The sequence below is a fragment of the Lynx canadensis genome, chromosome C1 (assembly GCF_007474595.2).
Source record: "Lynx canadensis isolate LIC74 chromosome C1, mLynCan4.pri.v2, whole genome shotgun sequence".
Lineage (NCBI taxonomy): Eukaryota > Metazoa > Chordata > Mammalia > Carnivora > Felidae > Lynx > Lynx canadensis.
This window is the reverse complement of record NC_044310.1, coordinates 214,246,727-214,264,540: the sequence shown is the minus strand read 5'-3', so window position 1 is coordinate 214,264,540 and position 17,814 is coordinate 214,246,727. Positions and strand designations below refer to the sequence as shown.

The window sequence follows — 17,814 nt, the reverse complement described above, 5'->3', positions numbered from 1 at the left end:
TCTTCTTAGGGTCTTAAGGGTATATATATTTGCCAGAGATACTGGATTTTGGAAAACACATTTCTTCATTTCAAAACTTCAGAAACTTTCCCCCCAAGTCATGAAGGAGCATAAGTGTGGCGGAGAGACGGGCAGGCACTGAGGGTCTCTCGACTTGGACTGTCAGGAGGAGAAGAAATGAAGGGACTTTGAGATCTTCCTACTCTCTTATGGTGAATTTCTTTGTAAAAATGACTAACGGATTATCTATTAAGTCATTCAATACTTAGGAAGAAATTTGGATTTTTCCTTCTTGCGGTTGCTCAAAGTAGGGCACACCTCTGCCAAGAAATGGGGGGATTAAGATTAACCTCCAGAGGTTTTGTGAGCCCTGAGTGGTAAACAGAGGCACCATTTTCAAGCTAAGTCCAACCGGGCCTTTTGTTGGACAAATGCTTATGAACCTTCTGTCTTGTGCCAGGCTCTAGGGCAGCACAGAACCAAACGAGCCCTCACACATGTTCGTGAGGCACCCACGGTTCACCAGAGCGGGGGCGGGGGGGGGGGGGACAGACAACAGAGCTGAGGACCACCCACACGGAGAGGGCACGGTAGCGGGAAAAGGGGGAGTGCTATGGCAGCACAGAAGAGGGAGTGATGATATTTTAGGGGCATTGGTCGGGTCGTTCATCTCCTCCCATTTGGGGCGGGCTCCTTTTGCTACAGAAACACCTGAAACACCTCTACTTCAAGCGATATAGATCTCGGTCCAGGGGACAATCTTGATGATGGCTTGTCATCAGTCTCTGGGGTGAACATCTGTTCCATAAGGGCAGGAACAATGCCTAGGAAGTTGGCTAACTATTGTACCCCCAGCGCCCAACCAGAAGTTGCTGCGTGAACAAGCAGATGTACGAATGGGGCATCTCTGAGCTAAGTCATTCTGGAATGACAAGTCATTAAGGAATATGGTCAGGAGATATGGCTACAGAGCTGACTGGACTCGGCTTAAAAGTAGGGTCATCTCGAGCCTCCTTCAAGAAGGTTAAAGGCTCAAATGCCATACAACTCACAGCTGGTTCCATTGCTAGGGCCAAAGTCCAGTGGTTGGGAAACCAAAGGTCGAGAGCCAAACATGGTGGCAGCAGCAGACTCAGTCTGGCGCTTACCTTCCAGCCGGAGGCCCAGGCTGCCGGGTGCCTTAGTGACTAAGAGCCAAGCTAAGAAGGGAGGGAGGGTGGCCTGGCCAGAGCCAGAGCACGGCCGGTCAAATAACAGCCTTATCCTGTCACTGACTACTTGTGTGAACCAAGCAAATAGTATCAGCCCCTTGGTTTCCTTGTATTTAAAGTGAGAATAATGATAACGATACTCCCTTCCAGGGTTAAACTAAAGAACATATGTCAAGTGGCTGGCTCCAAGAAGGGCTCAATCGATGGGGGGCAGTGGTGAGAAGGGACGATGAGGTAGGACCCAGGGGGAGTGAGAGGACCCTCCCTCTGACCTCTCCGGTATCCTCAAGGCTCTCTGAGAGCTGCCTAGCGGGGACCCCAGCCACCGGCCCCTGCCCTGACCCCCTCCTTCTGTCTTCCCTACTGCTTCAAAGCTGGGAATGAGCAGGCCTAGGCCAATCACAGTTCTCGAACAGGTCCCCTTCCAGACAGGACAGAGAAGCCCAAACTTGGTGCCTCCCTCTCCTCTCTGCTCCTGGGCAGTAATCTGGCCAGTCAGGATGCCTGGCCACTCACACTTCTTCCCAAGCCCCTCTGACTGTCGTGTACCAATCCCAGGACTCCTGAGTCTTCTGTGTCCCCAAATGTCTGGACTTTCTGCCTCCCCTGCAGCTGGCATCCTTAACCCTTGGCAGGGTTCTGCCTGGGGGTTGCTTAGCTGACTGGCCTCCTTGCTTCTCTCCCCCGTTCCTTGTTGTTGTAAATCGATCATTCATGGAGACACACATATATCCAACACTGCACTGCGTGCCTCACATAAACCATCTCCGTCCACCCTGGAAATCTGCCTACGAGACACGTACTGCCTTTATCCCAGTATTTCAGAAGAAGAAACAGAGGGTAGAGGGAAGAAGACGGGAAGGAGCCTTCTCTGAAAATGCTGCGGCAGAAACTAGGAAAACACCCTGGGAAGCACCTGATGTCCTCACACAAATGTAGAAGGCGGGGCCTTTAATACCCAGGAGTGAAAACCCACAAGAAGAGGACAAAGGGAAAAACCAACAAATGACAGGGCCAGTTAAAGAGGGAGATGAGCCAGATAAGGCAGGCTTGCAGCAAAGTGAAAAACTCAATGGTGAACTTCTAATCCACATGGGAGGGAGTGGCAGCCAAACGGAGACTGTGGGACAGAGGCCGCTGCCCAGAATGCAGAGGAAATTGGCATTCTGAAGGCAATGAGAAACAGGGCACGAAAAACAGGAGTGAGTAGTCAACAGATAAAGTGGATCCCGTGGAGACCCAATTTAGGACTGCTGAGTGCGGCTAGGGCAAAACAAGTTGTAACTGAAGTATGTAGCTCTTTCTGTATTCTCAAGGGTGGCAGAGAATTCATTCATTCCATAAATATTTACCAAGTGGCCACTGCATGCCAGAGACAGTTCTGGGACAGACAATACATGAATCAAGTGAGAAGTATATAAAATCAGGTAGTTACAAGTGCCACATGGAAGATACAGCAAGATATGGGGACGGGGGTGCGGGTAGATATTTTTATGGAGTCGTCAGGGCAGGCCTCTCAGGTGAGGTATGTTCTTAGAGGAAAGACTCCCTTCTGTTGGGTAACACTACGTGGCTTCTTGCATGTGCCACAGCTAGACCCAGGACCTCATCTTGAAAGGCAAAGTCCAGAGGAGGGGCTGACCCATCTGCCGCAAGCAGCAGCCGAGGTGCCTTCCCAGGGCAGAAGCTGCTAAGCTACGGATTGGTTTCTGTGCTTTTTTTGTGGTTACAGCTGGAGAAGGGGACACTGAACGCCAGGATGTTTGGCTTGGAGGTGCGTCACAGGCAATATTTGGGGGGAGGGTTGGGGAGTGAGTCCAGGAACACGGTGCAGGCGGCAGCTAAGGACAGCGGAAAGGCAGAGACCACATGGGACACGTCGTGGGCTCGTGGGCTTGTGGGGCAGTGAAACTGGATGTTCAGTTTAAAATTTTCGTTTTCTGCTTTGAAATTCCCCTTAGGGAGCCCGAACCTTTGCATGTTAGGACACTTTTGGCTGCAGGTGACAGAAGACCCTAATTCAGTTACTTGAACAGAAAGAAAGACTGGACGCAGGGCGGTGACCAGGTTGGCTAATTGCGTTCAGTTCATTTAATGGCCTCATGGGGGATGGTGGCCTCAGATGCATTTCATTTTTCTGCTCTGCCCTCTGCCTATTGGCCTCTCTCTCCAGCTGCCTCTTGGGTGCGGGGGGGGGGGGGGGAGGGGCAAAAGCCCCAGCTACCACACACTATGACAGCTTCTGAAAGGAGAAAGGGGACCATTCCGTCTTTGTGTCTCTAAGACAAATCAACCTTTCCCAGAAGCCCCACAGAACACTTCCCTTCACATTCCACCGGTTACAATTGCGTCCTATCCCCGTGCCCAAGCCTGTCGACCACAGCTGGGGATGGCCCTAGGGAGCTCTGCTTTGGGCAACAAAGAGGAAACGGGCCCATCTCGGGGGGCAAGGTGGACCAGAAGGCTTAGGGCACGAGAGGCAGGGACAGGACAAGATGTCTGGGGACAGGGAGGGGGGGTGCGTAGAGAAGATAAAGACAGTCATGTAGAAGTTGACATGACAAACACAAGTCAGAAGAGCTGGCATATAAAAGCTTATTCAAAGACCAAACAGGAGAGAAGTCTGAGCCAAAGACAGACCCAAATTTGCAGAGCAAACAGGCTGAACACATTCCAGGAACTACTGACGAAAGGAAAACGACAAGGGTAGAAAACAATTCACACCAGCTTCCAAGCAGAGAAATTAGAAAAAACGGATTCCCCATAATGGAACCAGCCCCAGGATGGCCTTGGGTTTTGCACTGGGGGCTATTTTCTGAAGGCACTGGAAGGGTACCTCTGTAGGATGTTGGTCCTCAAAAAATTTTATCCCCATCAAATTTCCTTTTGAGTGTAAAGGCAACTGGGGACGTTTTGAGATGTTCAGAAGCTTAGAAAACTGGCCTGCGTTCTGCAGCAAGCAAAATTTTAAAAATTCACAAAATAAATTCAATTCGATTCAGTTCAAGCCAATTCAATTCAATGTAAAGAAATGCAGGCTTCTAGAATGTGGCCTTCAAGGCCTGAAGGGACTGCTCGGCCCCCACCAGGCCCACTGCCCTCTGCATGGCCCCGGGGTGTCTTTTGCTGCCTGCACCTTCTCTGCTCCCTCTCGTTGTGCAATGTCAGGAAATGTGTGTTAGAGCCACATCCTTCGCCCAGCAGCTCAGATGGAATCTTTGCTGCACTTGGTGACCACTCAGAACAATAACAGCTACCACCCTCTTCCTGAACTTAATAACAATGGCTCAACCGTTTACCCTCCGGGACACTGTGACGAATGAACAACTTTTAGAAAGTTGTTTTGTTTTCTGTCTCCAAAAGCCACACTGCCCAGAGCAACATGACAGCCACTGTCAGGGACCAGGAACTGAGTCATGAGCCTCTCACCCGAGCGGCTTGAGCCACCGGGCTTTTTCTTCTAAATCAGGAAAGAAGACCGAAAGAGTCTATGAGGCAGAGTTTCAAATTCATTCCGTCTTCACTTAAACTTGCGTTAAAACTCGTGCGTGTTCCTGTCTTAAACAGTCCATATCCTGGATACGGTCTCAACCATGAGAAAAGACAGGAAGTTCACCGCAAACACTGATGTGACGGGGACCAGGGGCCGTTTTTATTTTCTGCTTTATTCTTCTTGGTAGGAAGGATGTCAGAACAAGGGCAAAGGTTGAGGGGTTGTAGGAATACAGCTGAAAGGACTGTGTGGACTTCGACTGTGGTGTTGGCTTTGGGACAGCCATTTATGAGCCATGTCGTGAGCCTCCTCTCTCCCCTTGCTCACGCTCAGGCTGGCCCATCAGGACCACTCGTGCCGCTTCAAACTTGTCCGTAATCTCCCACGGAGGAGGGCCATTTTAAAAGCCACAGAGGCCTAACAGCTCATTCTGGAATCAATGCTCCTCAGAGGAGTGTCGCTTCCCTTTCCAAGTCAGAAAAGGAGTTTGGGCTTTACAAGAAACCCAAGCTCTGGGCCTGGGAAACTCAGGCGTGAGGGGCTGAGCTGGTGTGCCTTCCTCTGGCCTCACACAGGGCTCTGAGCACTGCCCACCCCTGAGGACCAGAAGGTTCTCATGCCTTGGGGGGCAGAGAGGCTGTTGAACACCCCTCTCTCAGGCCCCTGAGGTAACTGAGACACAGAAATCCACAGCCCAAGGAGCAGAGCAGAGAGAGACCGGTCACCACAAGATCTGCCCCCTTCCCACCACCCTTAGGCACTTGCCTAGAATCTTCTAGAATACCACCTCCCCTTCTCCCCACCTCCCCTTTCTCTGCTGGCTCTGCCCCACACCTATTTCCACGCTGTCTTCTGTCAAAACAGCCCCCCACCCTCACCCACCTCTACTCCTCCCCCTTCCTTCCTTTTTTCTTCCTCTTCCTCTTTTTCTCATTCATTTCTCTTTCCTTCTTCCCTGTCTCTCCATTGTCTTTCTCCCCCCATCTTTCCATCTCATTTCCTCCATTTTTCCTTCCCTCCCTCACCTGAGCATAAGGTAGGACTGACTTACGTTGGTTTCCTCTCAGCCAATAAAGACAGCAGTGGCGGAGGTGATGGCTCCCCCATGTCAGCCGGTCACCAGGGTGGGTGTTCTACACGTTTTATGCTTTCCTGCCTTAGTGCCAGCTGCCTCATTGATTCGCCACAAGGCCCAAATGCCAGTGACGACCAGTGTCATCAACAACCGTGGGAAGGAAGAGAGGCCTCTCTGAGAGGCCACATGGCCCTGCCTCCTCATCCTCCCTTGCCAGAGTTCACCCTTCCCAGGGGGCCAACACCCAGCCAGGTCTGGACACGCTTTTGGGGTGGAGACCCGGGTCTGAGCTCCACCGTCTGTACGCGTCAGCCACACTCGTACTTAACAGCAGGGGTGGGGGTGGGGGGGGCGTTGAACGAAGTTAGTTTACATCCTTCCCTCCCCTCTCTGATTATCTGGAAGCCTGAGAAAGGTGGAGAGAGAGCAAGGTCACAGAGGGCCAGGATTGCTTCCTCTTGCGGGTCATGATGCACTCATCATGAGGTCCCCCTACAAAGAACGGACGGATGGACCAGGAGTGGCCCTTTGGTTTTGCCAAAAAGACAGACGCCCCAGGAGAAGAGCGGACGCAATTAACACGAGAAAGCCAGTAAAGCCTTTGCCGCTTCACTTGGCCAAGTTTTTCAGGCCCGATTCTTATTTTAGGAGCCTCACCTTCTGGTGGCACCGAGCAGACTCAGGTGTAAGGAGTGAGTTATTTAGAAACTGTGGCTCAGCTCAGAAAAGAGTATGAGGTTTTGCCTCGACATGAAAAGAGGAACCAGAGTTAAAGTAAGCGGCAGTTGGCGAGGACCGAGGCCCCGTCGAGTCTCTGACTTCACCTCATGGCGCACGTGCTTTAACCAGCCCCTCAGCAGCCAGCTACTCTCGTTATTTCGGCAAGGTGCTGTCTTTTTATAGGAAGCTGTATCCTTAGGCGTGGAAGCTTCCACAGGCTGCCCAGTCCTCACGGATCCCCGCACCCTGGTGACCTGCTGTTGGCCACCAAAGAGGTCGCAGGCCCAGTGCCGGGGTCGGGAGCACACGTGTCCAGCGGGGCCCCAGCTCTTCTAGGGAACCTGCCCGCCCATCGCCCTGGCTGGGCGTGGTCTCAGGTAACCCTCTGTCCTCACACTCTGACTGTGGGGCAGGTAGTGGCTCAGGCAGCCCTTTCACACACAGGCCCGTGGCCCCCGAGTGGCCTGTGCAGAGAAAGCTGTTGGTGGCTGAGCCACCCAGATTACCTCTGGGGACTGGAACTGAGAAGTGCACCTGTTGGTGGGAGAAAGAGCGGACCCACAGAGAAGGGCTGAGTCGCGGCAGGCTGCACCCGGGTGCAGGGCCCCAAACCCTCTGGTCCCAGGCCAGGCCTTCTCCCTCGGTGCCCCGCCACCCCGCCACGCACAGCCACACAGGCCACCCAGCAGCAAGGGCGTGAAGGTGAGTTGGGGGGGGGGGCAGGGCACACTAGACGCAGTCTATACGTGTTTACAGGCCGTGGGTACCGCTGTATATACAAGAAGCCACAAAGTCGTGTCTTTTCCAGCTTAAGGCCTAGTCATATTTAAAGTCTTCTGCCCTTTGAAGGAAAAGAAGAAACCACAAGGGGAAAAAAAGATCAAAAGCATTGACCAACTTTTAACTTAAGAGAGTGTAGACTCCTTTCAGCAAACCACCTGTCAGGGATGCCAACCCGGCCAGGAAAGTTCACACGGTCCTAGACATACGGAAAGTTGTAGCGGCCGCTGAGGCCCGCTGCCCGCCCCACACGGGCCTCCCCGAGGGCCTCCCCCTGCAGGCGAGGAGCCCACGTGAGAGACAACCGTACCAGTGGTCAGCGGCCGCCAGGGACATGAACGGACAGTCTTATACTAGATGTGCTACCATTCATCCCTGGTGACCAAGCCGAGACAGGGGGACACCCCAGGCTAGCCAAAACTCTTCAGATACTGGTGTAGGTGCACATGTGGAAAGGACGAAGAAGCCAAAAGCGGCTCTCAGCCTGACCTCTACTGGGTGGAGTAATTCCGAGTGAGCCCAAACTTGTATCTCCCAGAAGCCCCTGCATCAAACAGCCCCAGCTGCCTGAGGAGGCAGCTTCACAACGCCCTGGGTTGGTTCAAGCATGCCCTTAGGACATCACTCTCTGACAAGTGGCTCATTGAAGTGATTCCTTTGACCCTGTAAATAGGCTCCCCAGAGGCGCTCCGCTCCACACAGCTTCTCCCTCTTGACACGTTTCCAGTGACCTGTGCCCCAGGGACTCGCCTGCTGTCCTGCCCCTAGTCCAGCCCTGTTTCCACAACTGCATCTAGTTCTGCACAAAATGCATCCTTCCCTTCACGTCTGGAATCAACGATAGGGCCCCACCTCTCTTCCTCCACTTTTACTTTCTTTTCAACTGAAAGAAAGACCCACAGACCCCGTTGCTGCTCCTACATGACGCGGTGTCCCAGCCCTGCTCTATTCCTCCGCTCTGCTCCACACACAGGTGCACCCCATCTGTGGGTGCCTCTCGAGAACTGAGCATGACTCCTCTGTCCCTGCTGAGGACACTGAGAGCATCACCTCCTTTGTTCTGACCACCCCCATGCTCTCTTAAAGCAGCCAGATAAAAATAGCTCCCCTGGCCTCCACCTCACTTGGTTGTCATGCACTGCGGTCACACAGAGCCCGTGGTGTCTGTCATGCAAACTATGTGTAGGGTGGTCTTTCCAGACTTGGAAAGACTTGTGCAGCTGATTCTTTGCTAACATTTAACGGCAAGTTTTACACACTTGGACTTTACCTGGTGCAGCCAGATGCCATGAGCATCAGCCTTGGGCAGAACAGGCGTCTGTGAAGTGAAAGTTACCGTCTCACGCTAACCCGCCGGGCAATCATCTAGTCCCTCAGGAAAAACGGTCTGTTCTCCTGGAAGCTCCCCCTCCTCTCCTCCCTGGCCCGCTGACCTTCACCCAGATGAGCTCACTGAAGGAAAGAATTGACAAGCCACAGTTCCCTTCCTCTGTCTCTGGGCATCCTTCCTCACCATCATTCTCCTTTGCACTCAGGAACACAAGTTAATGTCTGTCAGGCCTGCTTCCTCGTGTCACAGAGCGGGGTTACTCTGCAGGGTCACAGTTTAGCCACTAAGCCACCCTCAACCACAGACTTCTGGGGGAGAAAGAGGCTCAGCCAGGCCCTCATGTCCAGGCTGTCTAGGGCACAGGCTTTTCTCCTCTTCTTCTTCTTCTTTGTCACCTACTTCTGCCAACACGGGCTCCACGCAGGGCCAGGTGTGTCTAGGTTGATAAAGGGCTTACCTGGACAGTGAATTTATCATCTTCATTGGGCAGAATCCTGTACGTGTAAACACAATTCCGATACCTGAAATAGACCAAAGACTTTATCAGAACCCATGCAAGAGAATTCATTTCTCTGGAGAATTCCTGACCTGGCTGGAGGAATCTGGGCATGATGTCTCTGAACTTTGGAGCTGATCATACCGAGGTGGAGATCGGCCTTGACATAGAGCAGTCCTGCACCAAGCCCCCTTCCCCGCCCCCTCCACACCCAAGGAACTTTAGGAAGAAAGGCAGTGGGGTCTTTTGCGTGTGATTTATGTTGGTGCTTGACAGCTTTGTGGTCTGATTTAAAGGAATCCCCCATCAAGACATAGCTTCATTACAGGAGTTTCACTTACTCAGCCCCTCCTGGGTGCCTGGCACTTTGCTCAACATTTATACGTGTTGGGTAACTAGATCTTAAAATTATACCCCGATTTTTAAAAATTTAAAGCCATGCAGAAAGGTAAAGGATGAAAAATAAATGTCTCCTTCTCCTGCTCCTATGGAGCCCCACTTCTTAGATTTACTACTCCTTTTTGTAAGCCATTCCGGAACTTTTAAACATACATGCAAGCTTATATGTCCCTGTCTTTTTAAATGCAAATAATATCATAGTATACATGCTGTTCTGAAATTTGCTTTTCTCACCAAAAAAAAAAAAAAAACAAACAAAAAAAAACCTTAGAATTCTTTCCAACTCACGTTCCACCATGTGGTTGTGTGATCATTTATTTGACCAGCCTATGATGAGAGATGAGTAGTTACTTCTTAACTTTTTATCATCTCTGTGCCTACATCTCACATGCACTGGTGAAGTCACAGATTCAGCCTCCCCGTCAGTACAACGGGGACAGTAACAACACCTACCTGTTGCTGTGTCGATTAAGTGAGTTAACGTACGAAAAGCATTTCTTCTCGTTTTTTAATGTTTACCTATTTATTTAGGAGAGGGAGAAAGCACATGCACGTGGCCGGGAGAGACAGAGAACTCCAAGGAGCACAACGTGGGGCTTGAACTCACGAACTGTGAGATCATGACCTGAGCCAACATCAAGAGTCAGATGCTTGGCCGACTGGGCCAACTGGCACCCCTGAAAGGCATTTGAATATGCCTGGAGCACGCTAAACCCTGCACGTGCTGACATTTACTAGCGGTTGTGGGGAGGTCGGCACGAGAAGAGCTGGACACGGACTCTAGATTTTGAGACAGGGACTACCGATTGCCTTCCCGTGAGGCTGTGTCACTTTTTTCTCCCACTAACCGGATATGTCTGCTTCCCCACACCCTGCCAACTGGCTGTTATCAGACATTTCAATCTTTGCAAATCTGAGAGGTGAAAGAAAAATGATCGCTTACTTTAATCTGCCTTTCTTTATGAGGAAGGTTGAACGCGTTCTCTTATGTTTCATAGTTGTCTTTCTTTTTCTGCGAATTTCTTTTTACAAACTGACATTTTCTGCGAATTACATTTTTTAAGATCATCTTTTGTTTATTTATTTGCCAGACTTTGATAGATGCTACACTATTTTGGAGTTGTCATTGACAGTGCTCATGGGACTTTTTTTTTTTTTTTTAGCTGTGTTTTACGATTTTATGTGGTCAATTTTACAATCTTTTTTGGCTTTTGAACCAATGGATATTTCAAGAAAGTTTTAGAGAATGTTTTGTGTAATTTCACTTCCACCTGGTTCGGTTCTCACAGGGAAGTTTCTTTTCCTGTCTTGTCTCATCTCTGAATTCTCAGCAACCTGCACCCTGTCTCCAGAGCCTGAGCTGACAGCACACCTGGCTTATATCAGAGATGGCAGGGATGACTCTCTAGGCCACTGCCACGTCACCTCCCACACAGGTCCCAGAAACGGAGGACGGCCCCAGGACCCCAGTCCAAGCCCCCCCGTCGCCATCCCCTCCAGCCTCAGCCCCCTGTGCAAAGCCAGCAACAAATGCCAAGAGTGGCTCCGCCCTGCTACCCCCTTATCTTCCACTGCTGGCTCTCGAGACACTTCCTCCAGTAGATATGCAAATGACACCAGGGCCAGAAGAGTCTCATTTGGCTGAGGGCAGCTGGTTTGTGCAAGAAGTTCAGCAGGCCCAAAACACCAGCCCCTAAAGCAGAAGAACAGGGTCCCAAGGAGAGGGGCGCAGACAGCTGCACGGAACCGGAAAGGCCCTTCAGTTAATCAAGTGTGGCAGACGAGCCGTTATGGCCTTTTCAGAGAAGTTCTAGGAACACCGAAAGACAGACTCAGTTCCATGTTGTTCAGACAGACCAGGACTCAGAAGCTAGTCCGATAGGAAGAGAGGACACTTCCCCTTAGACAGTGATGTCTCAGCAGCCCCAGCGCACAGGGCCAGACAAGCCAACCCCGGAGCCGGGTCATTTCAGGTCTTTGTGGGGAAAATGCACGACGTCACCACCACCACCACTCATGCCACACACACAGCCCACAGGAGATGAGTTGTTCCAGACTGGATGCTATGAGGCTCCGGGGGCCCCGCGAGCAGGTGGAGGGGGGCACCCCTTGGTCTCCCTCACTCCTCAGCAGCTACACCGCATTCCGGTCCCAGATGCACAAACGTTGTACAAATACACACATGTACTGGCTGCGTCATCCAGCCCTTCCCAGCTCTTTTGGGGTGATTCAGTAACAATTTAGGGTGCTAACACAGGCCCTCGACCGCTGCTCCTTCCAGTGAGCGGGTCGCATTTCAGGGTGACTGTGTCAGGAACAGTCCCACTGGAGACCCACGTTGGGATGGTGCTGGGCTGGGTATGGAGGAGGCTGTCCCACCTCAGATGACGTGGGGCTTACAGAAAATTTCCCGCATGACTCCCGACAGCTGCCAGGTGCCCATCCTGTTCTAAGAGGGAAGATGCTTCCCGGGAAGGGCATTTCCTGATCAATCCCAATATGGTTGCGGAAGTTATACGTAAATGCAAGAGGACAAGCGGGGGCACCTGGGTGGCTCAGTGGGTTGAGCGTCCAACTCAGCTAAGGTCATGATCTCGCGGTTGGTGAGTTCAAGCCCCACGTTGGGCTCTGTGCTGACAGCTCAGAGCCTGGAGCCGGCTTTCGGCTCTGTGTCTCCCTCTCTCTCTGCCCCTCTCCTGCTCGCACTCTGTCTCTCTCTTTCTCAAAAATAAATAAACATTAAAAAAAAATTTTTTTAATGCAAGAGGACAAGGAAACAGAAGTAGGAAGAAACATCACAGCACTTTTATTCTCTCAGATAAACAGGACTATATCTGTATGACTATTCCTAGCCAAATAAACACTGACGAGCATACCCAGAAACATCCTTTGCCACGGCGAGCCCCATGGGGGGAGAAAGAGAGAGAAAGAGAAAGAGGCAGAAATCAAACTCTAAAATTCAAGAACCTCACGAGTGTCTCTGTCTCGCTTTGCTGATTGGCTTAGCATGCCCTATAATTGTTCTTAAGTCCCTTTGTAACTCTTGTTACATATCAGTTCAATTTCTAGTGCTGTTTGTACATGTTTTGTTTTTCTTGCTTAAGTGTTGTAGACAAGATGGGGTGGGAGAACAAGGGGTGGAAACCTTGTGTTCAAAAAAGCCACTTGGACCCGTATAGAAACAAGGGAAAATGTGGGTCAGCCCTAGGAACCAACAGTGTTTGTTCACCGTTCACCACCAGAACCTCAAAGAATCCCAGAGAAAGAGAGTAAGAAAATGGATGAATTACAAGAAGCCATTAGTTCAGAAGAGAGAAGGTGAGGGAAGGCCAGGTGGCTGGGTGAGAGGCAGAGGGGAGGCAGCCAGAGTGCTGTTGGGGGTCTGCTGAGCACCCTGCCCCAGCAGTCTGGGGGTCCAGCACATTGTTCCTTATATGAGACCCCTGGGAGGAAGCCCACCTATCCTTGAGGCCATACCACCCCTCATCACTTACTCCCATCAGCTAGATCTCGGATCAGGGCTCCCACCCCCCTCCTTGCTGGTCCTTTTTTTTTTTTTTTTTTTTTGCTGGTAAGAGGATTTGGGCAAAAACCCACTCTGATCTCCAAAAGAATCTGACTCGACGTTTCCTGACAGTTCTTTGTCAGAAAAGAAAAACCACCAGGCATATGAAAACATAATGCCACTCAAAAGAAGGGCATCATTTTTCTAAGGACTCAAAGGCGTTACCTCCATGTTTCATAGAATCACTGCGAAAAGAATAAAAGACATTCTGGAGAAGTCTGATTGTGAACTCAGCACACCATTGCATTGCTGGTGTGGGAAAAGTCAGTTGTGAGAACTGAGCAGCATGAGACAAAGGAAAAGTGATCAGAAGTGGAAAACGTGGAGTTCATGAGTCAGCACTAAATACCACAACAGCTCGTGTCCTGGGGAATGTTAACGGGGAAGAAAAGTTCGAGAAATTCAGTACAGAAAGAAAAGATAGGGAGGGAAGATAAGCGACAACAAGGATCTCTGTCCTCATACACGCATAAATAGGGGTTTCTGAAAGCACAGATGCTTTTTTTTAAAGCTTTTTAAAAAAATGTTTATTTATTTATTTTGAGAGAGAGAGAGAGAGAGAGAGTACACGCATGCAAGTTGGGGAGGGGCAGAGAGAGGAGAGAGAATCCAAAGCAGGCTCCATGCTATCAGCACAGATTCTGATGCAGGGCTTGATCCCATGACCCGTGAGCCGAAATCGAGTCGGGCACTTAACCGACTGAGCCACCCAGGCACCTGAAATATTTAAAAATTATCTCTGGGGCACCTGTCTGGCTCAGTTGGGAGACCATATGACTCTTGATCTTGGGATCATGAGTTCAAGCCCCAAGTTGGGTGTAGAGATTGCTTAAAAATAAAATTTTTTATGGGCATGCAAGCTGGTGCAGCCACTCTGGAAAACAGGATGGAGCTTCCTCAAAAAACTAAAAATAGAACGACCCTACGACCCAGCAATTGCACTACTAGGCATTTATCCGAGGGATACAGGTGTGCTGTTTCAAAGGGACACATGCACCCCAATGTTTGTAGCAGCACTATCAACAATAGCCAAAGTATGGAAAGAGCCCAAATGGCCATCGATGGATGAATGGATAAAGAAGGTGTGGTATAAATAAACGATGGAGTATTACTCGGCAATCAAAAAGAATGAAATCTTGCCATTTGCAACTATGTGGATGGAACTGGAGAGTATTATGCTAAGTGAAATTAGTCAGTCAGAGAAAGACAAAAATCATATGACTTCACTCATCTGAGGACTTTAAGAGACAAAACAGATGAACATGAGGGAAGGGAAGCAAAAATAATATAAAAATTGGAAGGGGGACAAAACAGAAGAGACTCATAAATATGGAGAAAAAACTGAGGGTTACGGGCGGGGTTGTGGGAAGGGGGATGGGCTAAATGGGGGAGGGGCACTAAGGAATCTATTCCTGAAATCATTGTTGTACTATATGCTAACTAATTTGGATGTAAATTTTAAAAAATAAGAAATAAAATTTAAAAAAATAAATAATTTTTTTAAAATAAAAAATAAATGAAAAATAAAAATGATCTCTATAAGTGGCTCTGAGGAAAAGCACCTCTGCCCAACTTTTTTTAATAATGATGATGCCACATAAATGTCTCCATATTTTATAAAACTTACATGACTCTTAAGCCACAACCTGACCCAAATCACATAAATCGATCTCCCCTATGCACACGTACACAAAAATCCTGAATAATTCAGAATACAATCAAAAGTTATCATGATCAAACCCAGTTAATTTTAACCATGCAAAAATGGTTAATGTCAGGGACTTTATTTATTTATTTATTAAAAGGTTTTTTTTTTTTAACATTTTATTTATTTTTGCAAGACAGAGAGAGAGAGAGAGAGAGGGAGACAGCACGTGAGCAGGGGAGGGGCAGAGAGAGAAGGAGACACAGAATCCGAAGCAGGCTCTAGGCTCCAAGCTGTCAGCACAGAGCCCGATGCGGGGCTCAAACCCACAAACCATGAGATCATGACCTGAGCCGAAGTCAGATGTTTAACTGACTGAGCCACCCAGGCACCCCAATGTTAGGGACTTCATAAAATTAAGCTATTATACTGAAATAAGGGAAACAATGTGTCATCTCAATAGACACTAAAAAGGCATTTGATAAAATTCAATACTTAGTTATTCAAAACTATTTACAAAACTAGGAAAAGATGGGTCCTTGTTTAACGTGACAATGAGCAACAACTAACTTTTATCAAGTGCTAACTCCATGCAGGTATTGTACCAAATTCTTTCCAGGAACTGTCACGTTTGATTCTCATAGAACTTCCTGAGGTAGATATGTTCTCTTCCCAATACCCTCCACTGCAGTGTTTTAGAAATACTGGCCAATGTAATAAATTATGAAATCTAAATCAGAGTTATAAGTATTTGGACAGTAGACCACAAAATGATCACGATTTACATACAACAGGATTATCCATCAAGAAAATCCAAGAGAAGCAAATGAAAAGCAATTTGAAACAAGGAGGAGTAAGGTAACAGAATAAAAGGTGAATTCATGAAACCTGTAACTTTCCTGTGTGTTCTCAGTTACCACAAAAGGGTAACTGCAGGGGGAAAGCTATCATTTACAAAACTAACAAAATTGTAAAGTAATCAGAAGTAATCATAACAAGAAATATGAAGGATCTGTATGAAGAAAATGACACAATTTTAAATAGGGGTAGCTATACTTATCATTAAGACTAATACTAAAATGTCCCTTTTTGCAAGTTATATTATGGATTTCATGGAATTCTAATTGAAGGTGCAACTGTCTTTTTTCCCAACTCGACAAAATTATTAGCTGGTTCGCCTGGGAGGATACTTGAAAACAATAGATGTGAAAATCCTAAAATAAAATCGTTTATAAAATTGTGGTGATGCATTTGGCATGATAGTGATGTAAGAAAACAGACAATAGGCAGAACAGGGTTGACAGGCAAGAAAGAGATATATAAGACTTACTATACAGTGAAGGATGAATCAGAAAAGGAAAAGAAGTAAATCATTCAGTGAAAGTTCTTGAGAAAGACGATTGGCTACTCGAAAAAAATACACATACATCCTTGGCTTACGCTACTCATTAAATTAATTCCAGAGAGATTAAAGTGTCAAATGTAAAAAACAAAACAAAACAAAAAACAAAAAACTGGGGGCACCTGGGTGGCTCAGTCGGTTTAGCATCCCACGCTTGATCTTGGCTCGTCATGATCTCACAGTTGGTGAGACTGAGCCCTGTGTTGGGCTCTGTGTTGACAGCATGGAGCCTGCTTGGGATTCTCTCTTTCCCTGCCCCTCCCCCTCTCTCAAAATAAATAAATAAACATACAAAAATGAAAAATTTATCATCTTTCCATCTGTTTTTCCCAAATACTTTGCACATGATGTACAATTAAATTCAATCCACCCAATGACACTACTACATAGGTATTATTTAAACAATTTTTTTTAAACGTTTAATTTTTGAGAGACAGAGAGAGACAGAGCATGAGCAGGGGAGGGGCAGAGAGAGAGAGAGAGGGAGTCACAGAATCTGAAGCAGGCCCCAGGCTCTGAGCTGTCAGCACAGAACCTGATGCAGGGCTCGAACTCACAAGTGAGGTCACGACCTGAGCTGAAGTGGGATGCTTAACCGACTGAGCCACCCAGGCACCCCAAAAGGTATTCTTAGCCTGGTTTTCAGATAAGGAAACCAAGGGCCCGTGGAATTAGACAACTTGCTGGAGGTTGGACAGGCAGAGTCCTCCTTAGCCCAAGTCTATCAAGTTCCAAAGGCCCTGTCCTAACCCTCCTGCCTCCCACTAAAAAAAAAAAAAACAAAAAACAAAAAACCCAGAATATCTTGAGCGGAGGGACTCTCTACATTTAAAAGCAAAGGAGAAAGAGAGAAAAAAATCACAAAGGAAAAAGAAGGAAAAAGTCTCTGAATGTCAAGAAAATCACAAAGTTTAACCACAGTGCAAATATTTGCAACAAATGTGATACAAAGACTTTATGCAAACAGATAATAGAAAAACCACACAGCAGCTTCAAAAGCAAAATGTCAGAGAGAATGGACAGACCATTCGCGGAAGAGGAATGATGAAGGTCAACGCACCTGTCAAACAAGTTTACCACGACTGCAATCAAGAAATGCAAAGAGAAATGAACAGGTATTAACCACCTTTCACCTTGCAACTTAATAATGTTTTTTTAGGAGCAAAGATTCAGCACACGGCCGCTGGAATGAGGTAGGCACTCTCTTGTACAGCCGACCAGAGCACAAAGTGGAACCACATTCTGGAGAGCCGTTGGTCTTTCTGTATCAAGAATCTAAAAAGTATTTCTATCCTTTGATCCAATAATTCCACCTCTGGGAATCTATACCCAGAAACGTCACAATTCTGCACAAAGACCTCCATCACCATCATATTTATAACAATAAAACACTGCTGGCGACTTAAATGTCATATCACACAAGTCATTTCATCAATTGTGGCACATGTTGTGCTAGAATCTTGGCGCCCGCTAAACATGATATTTAGGAAAATTTTTAGCCAACTGAGGAATGTTAATGTAACACAGACCAAAATTATGTGCGTATAGCTAGATATAATATTACAGAGATTTCTACATCCCTGGAGAAAGAGGAATAAAGAGAATGAGAAGGTACACATACAAATTAGCAGTATTCACGTTTGTCTCTCAATAGTTGGGTGATTACTTTCCTTCTTTATACCTCTTTGCACATTATGC

The 17,814-nt window shown here is 48.0% G+C and overlaps 1 protein-coding gene across 1 annotated transcript in view; it reads right to left on the bottom strand.

The window, feature by feature from the left end:
• Positions 1-17,814, bottom strand: part of INPP5D (inositol polyphosphate-5-phosphatase D) — a 122,883-nt gene that overhangs the window by 96,746 nt on the left and 8,323 nt on the right. Inside the window, exon 2 of the mRNA XM_030326163.1 lies at positions 9,067-9,130. Coding sequence (XP_030182023.1) covers positions 9,067-9,130 — 64 coding nt within the window. The remainder of the gene's footprint in view (positions 1-9,066; positions 9,131-17,814) is intronic.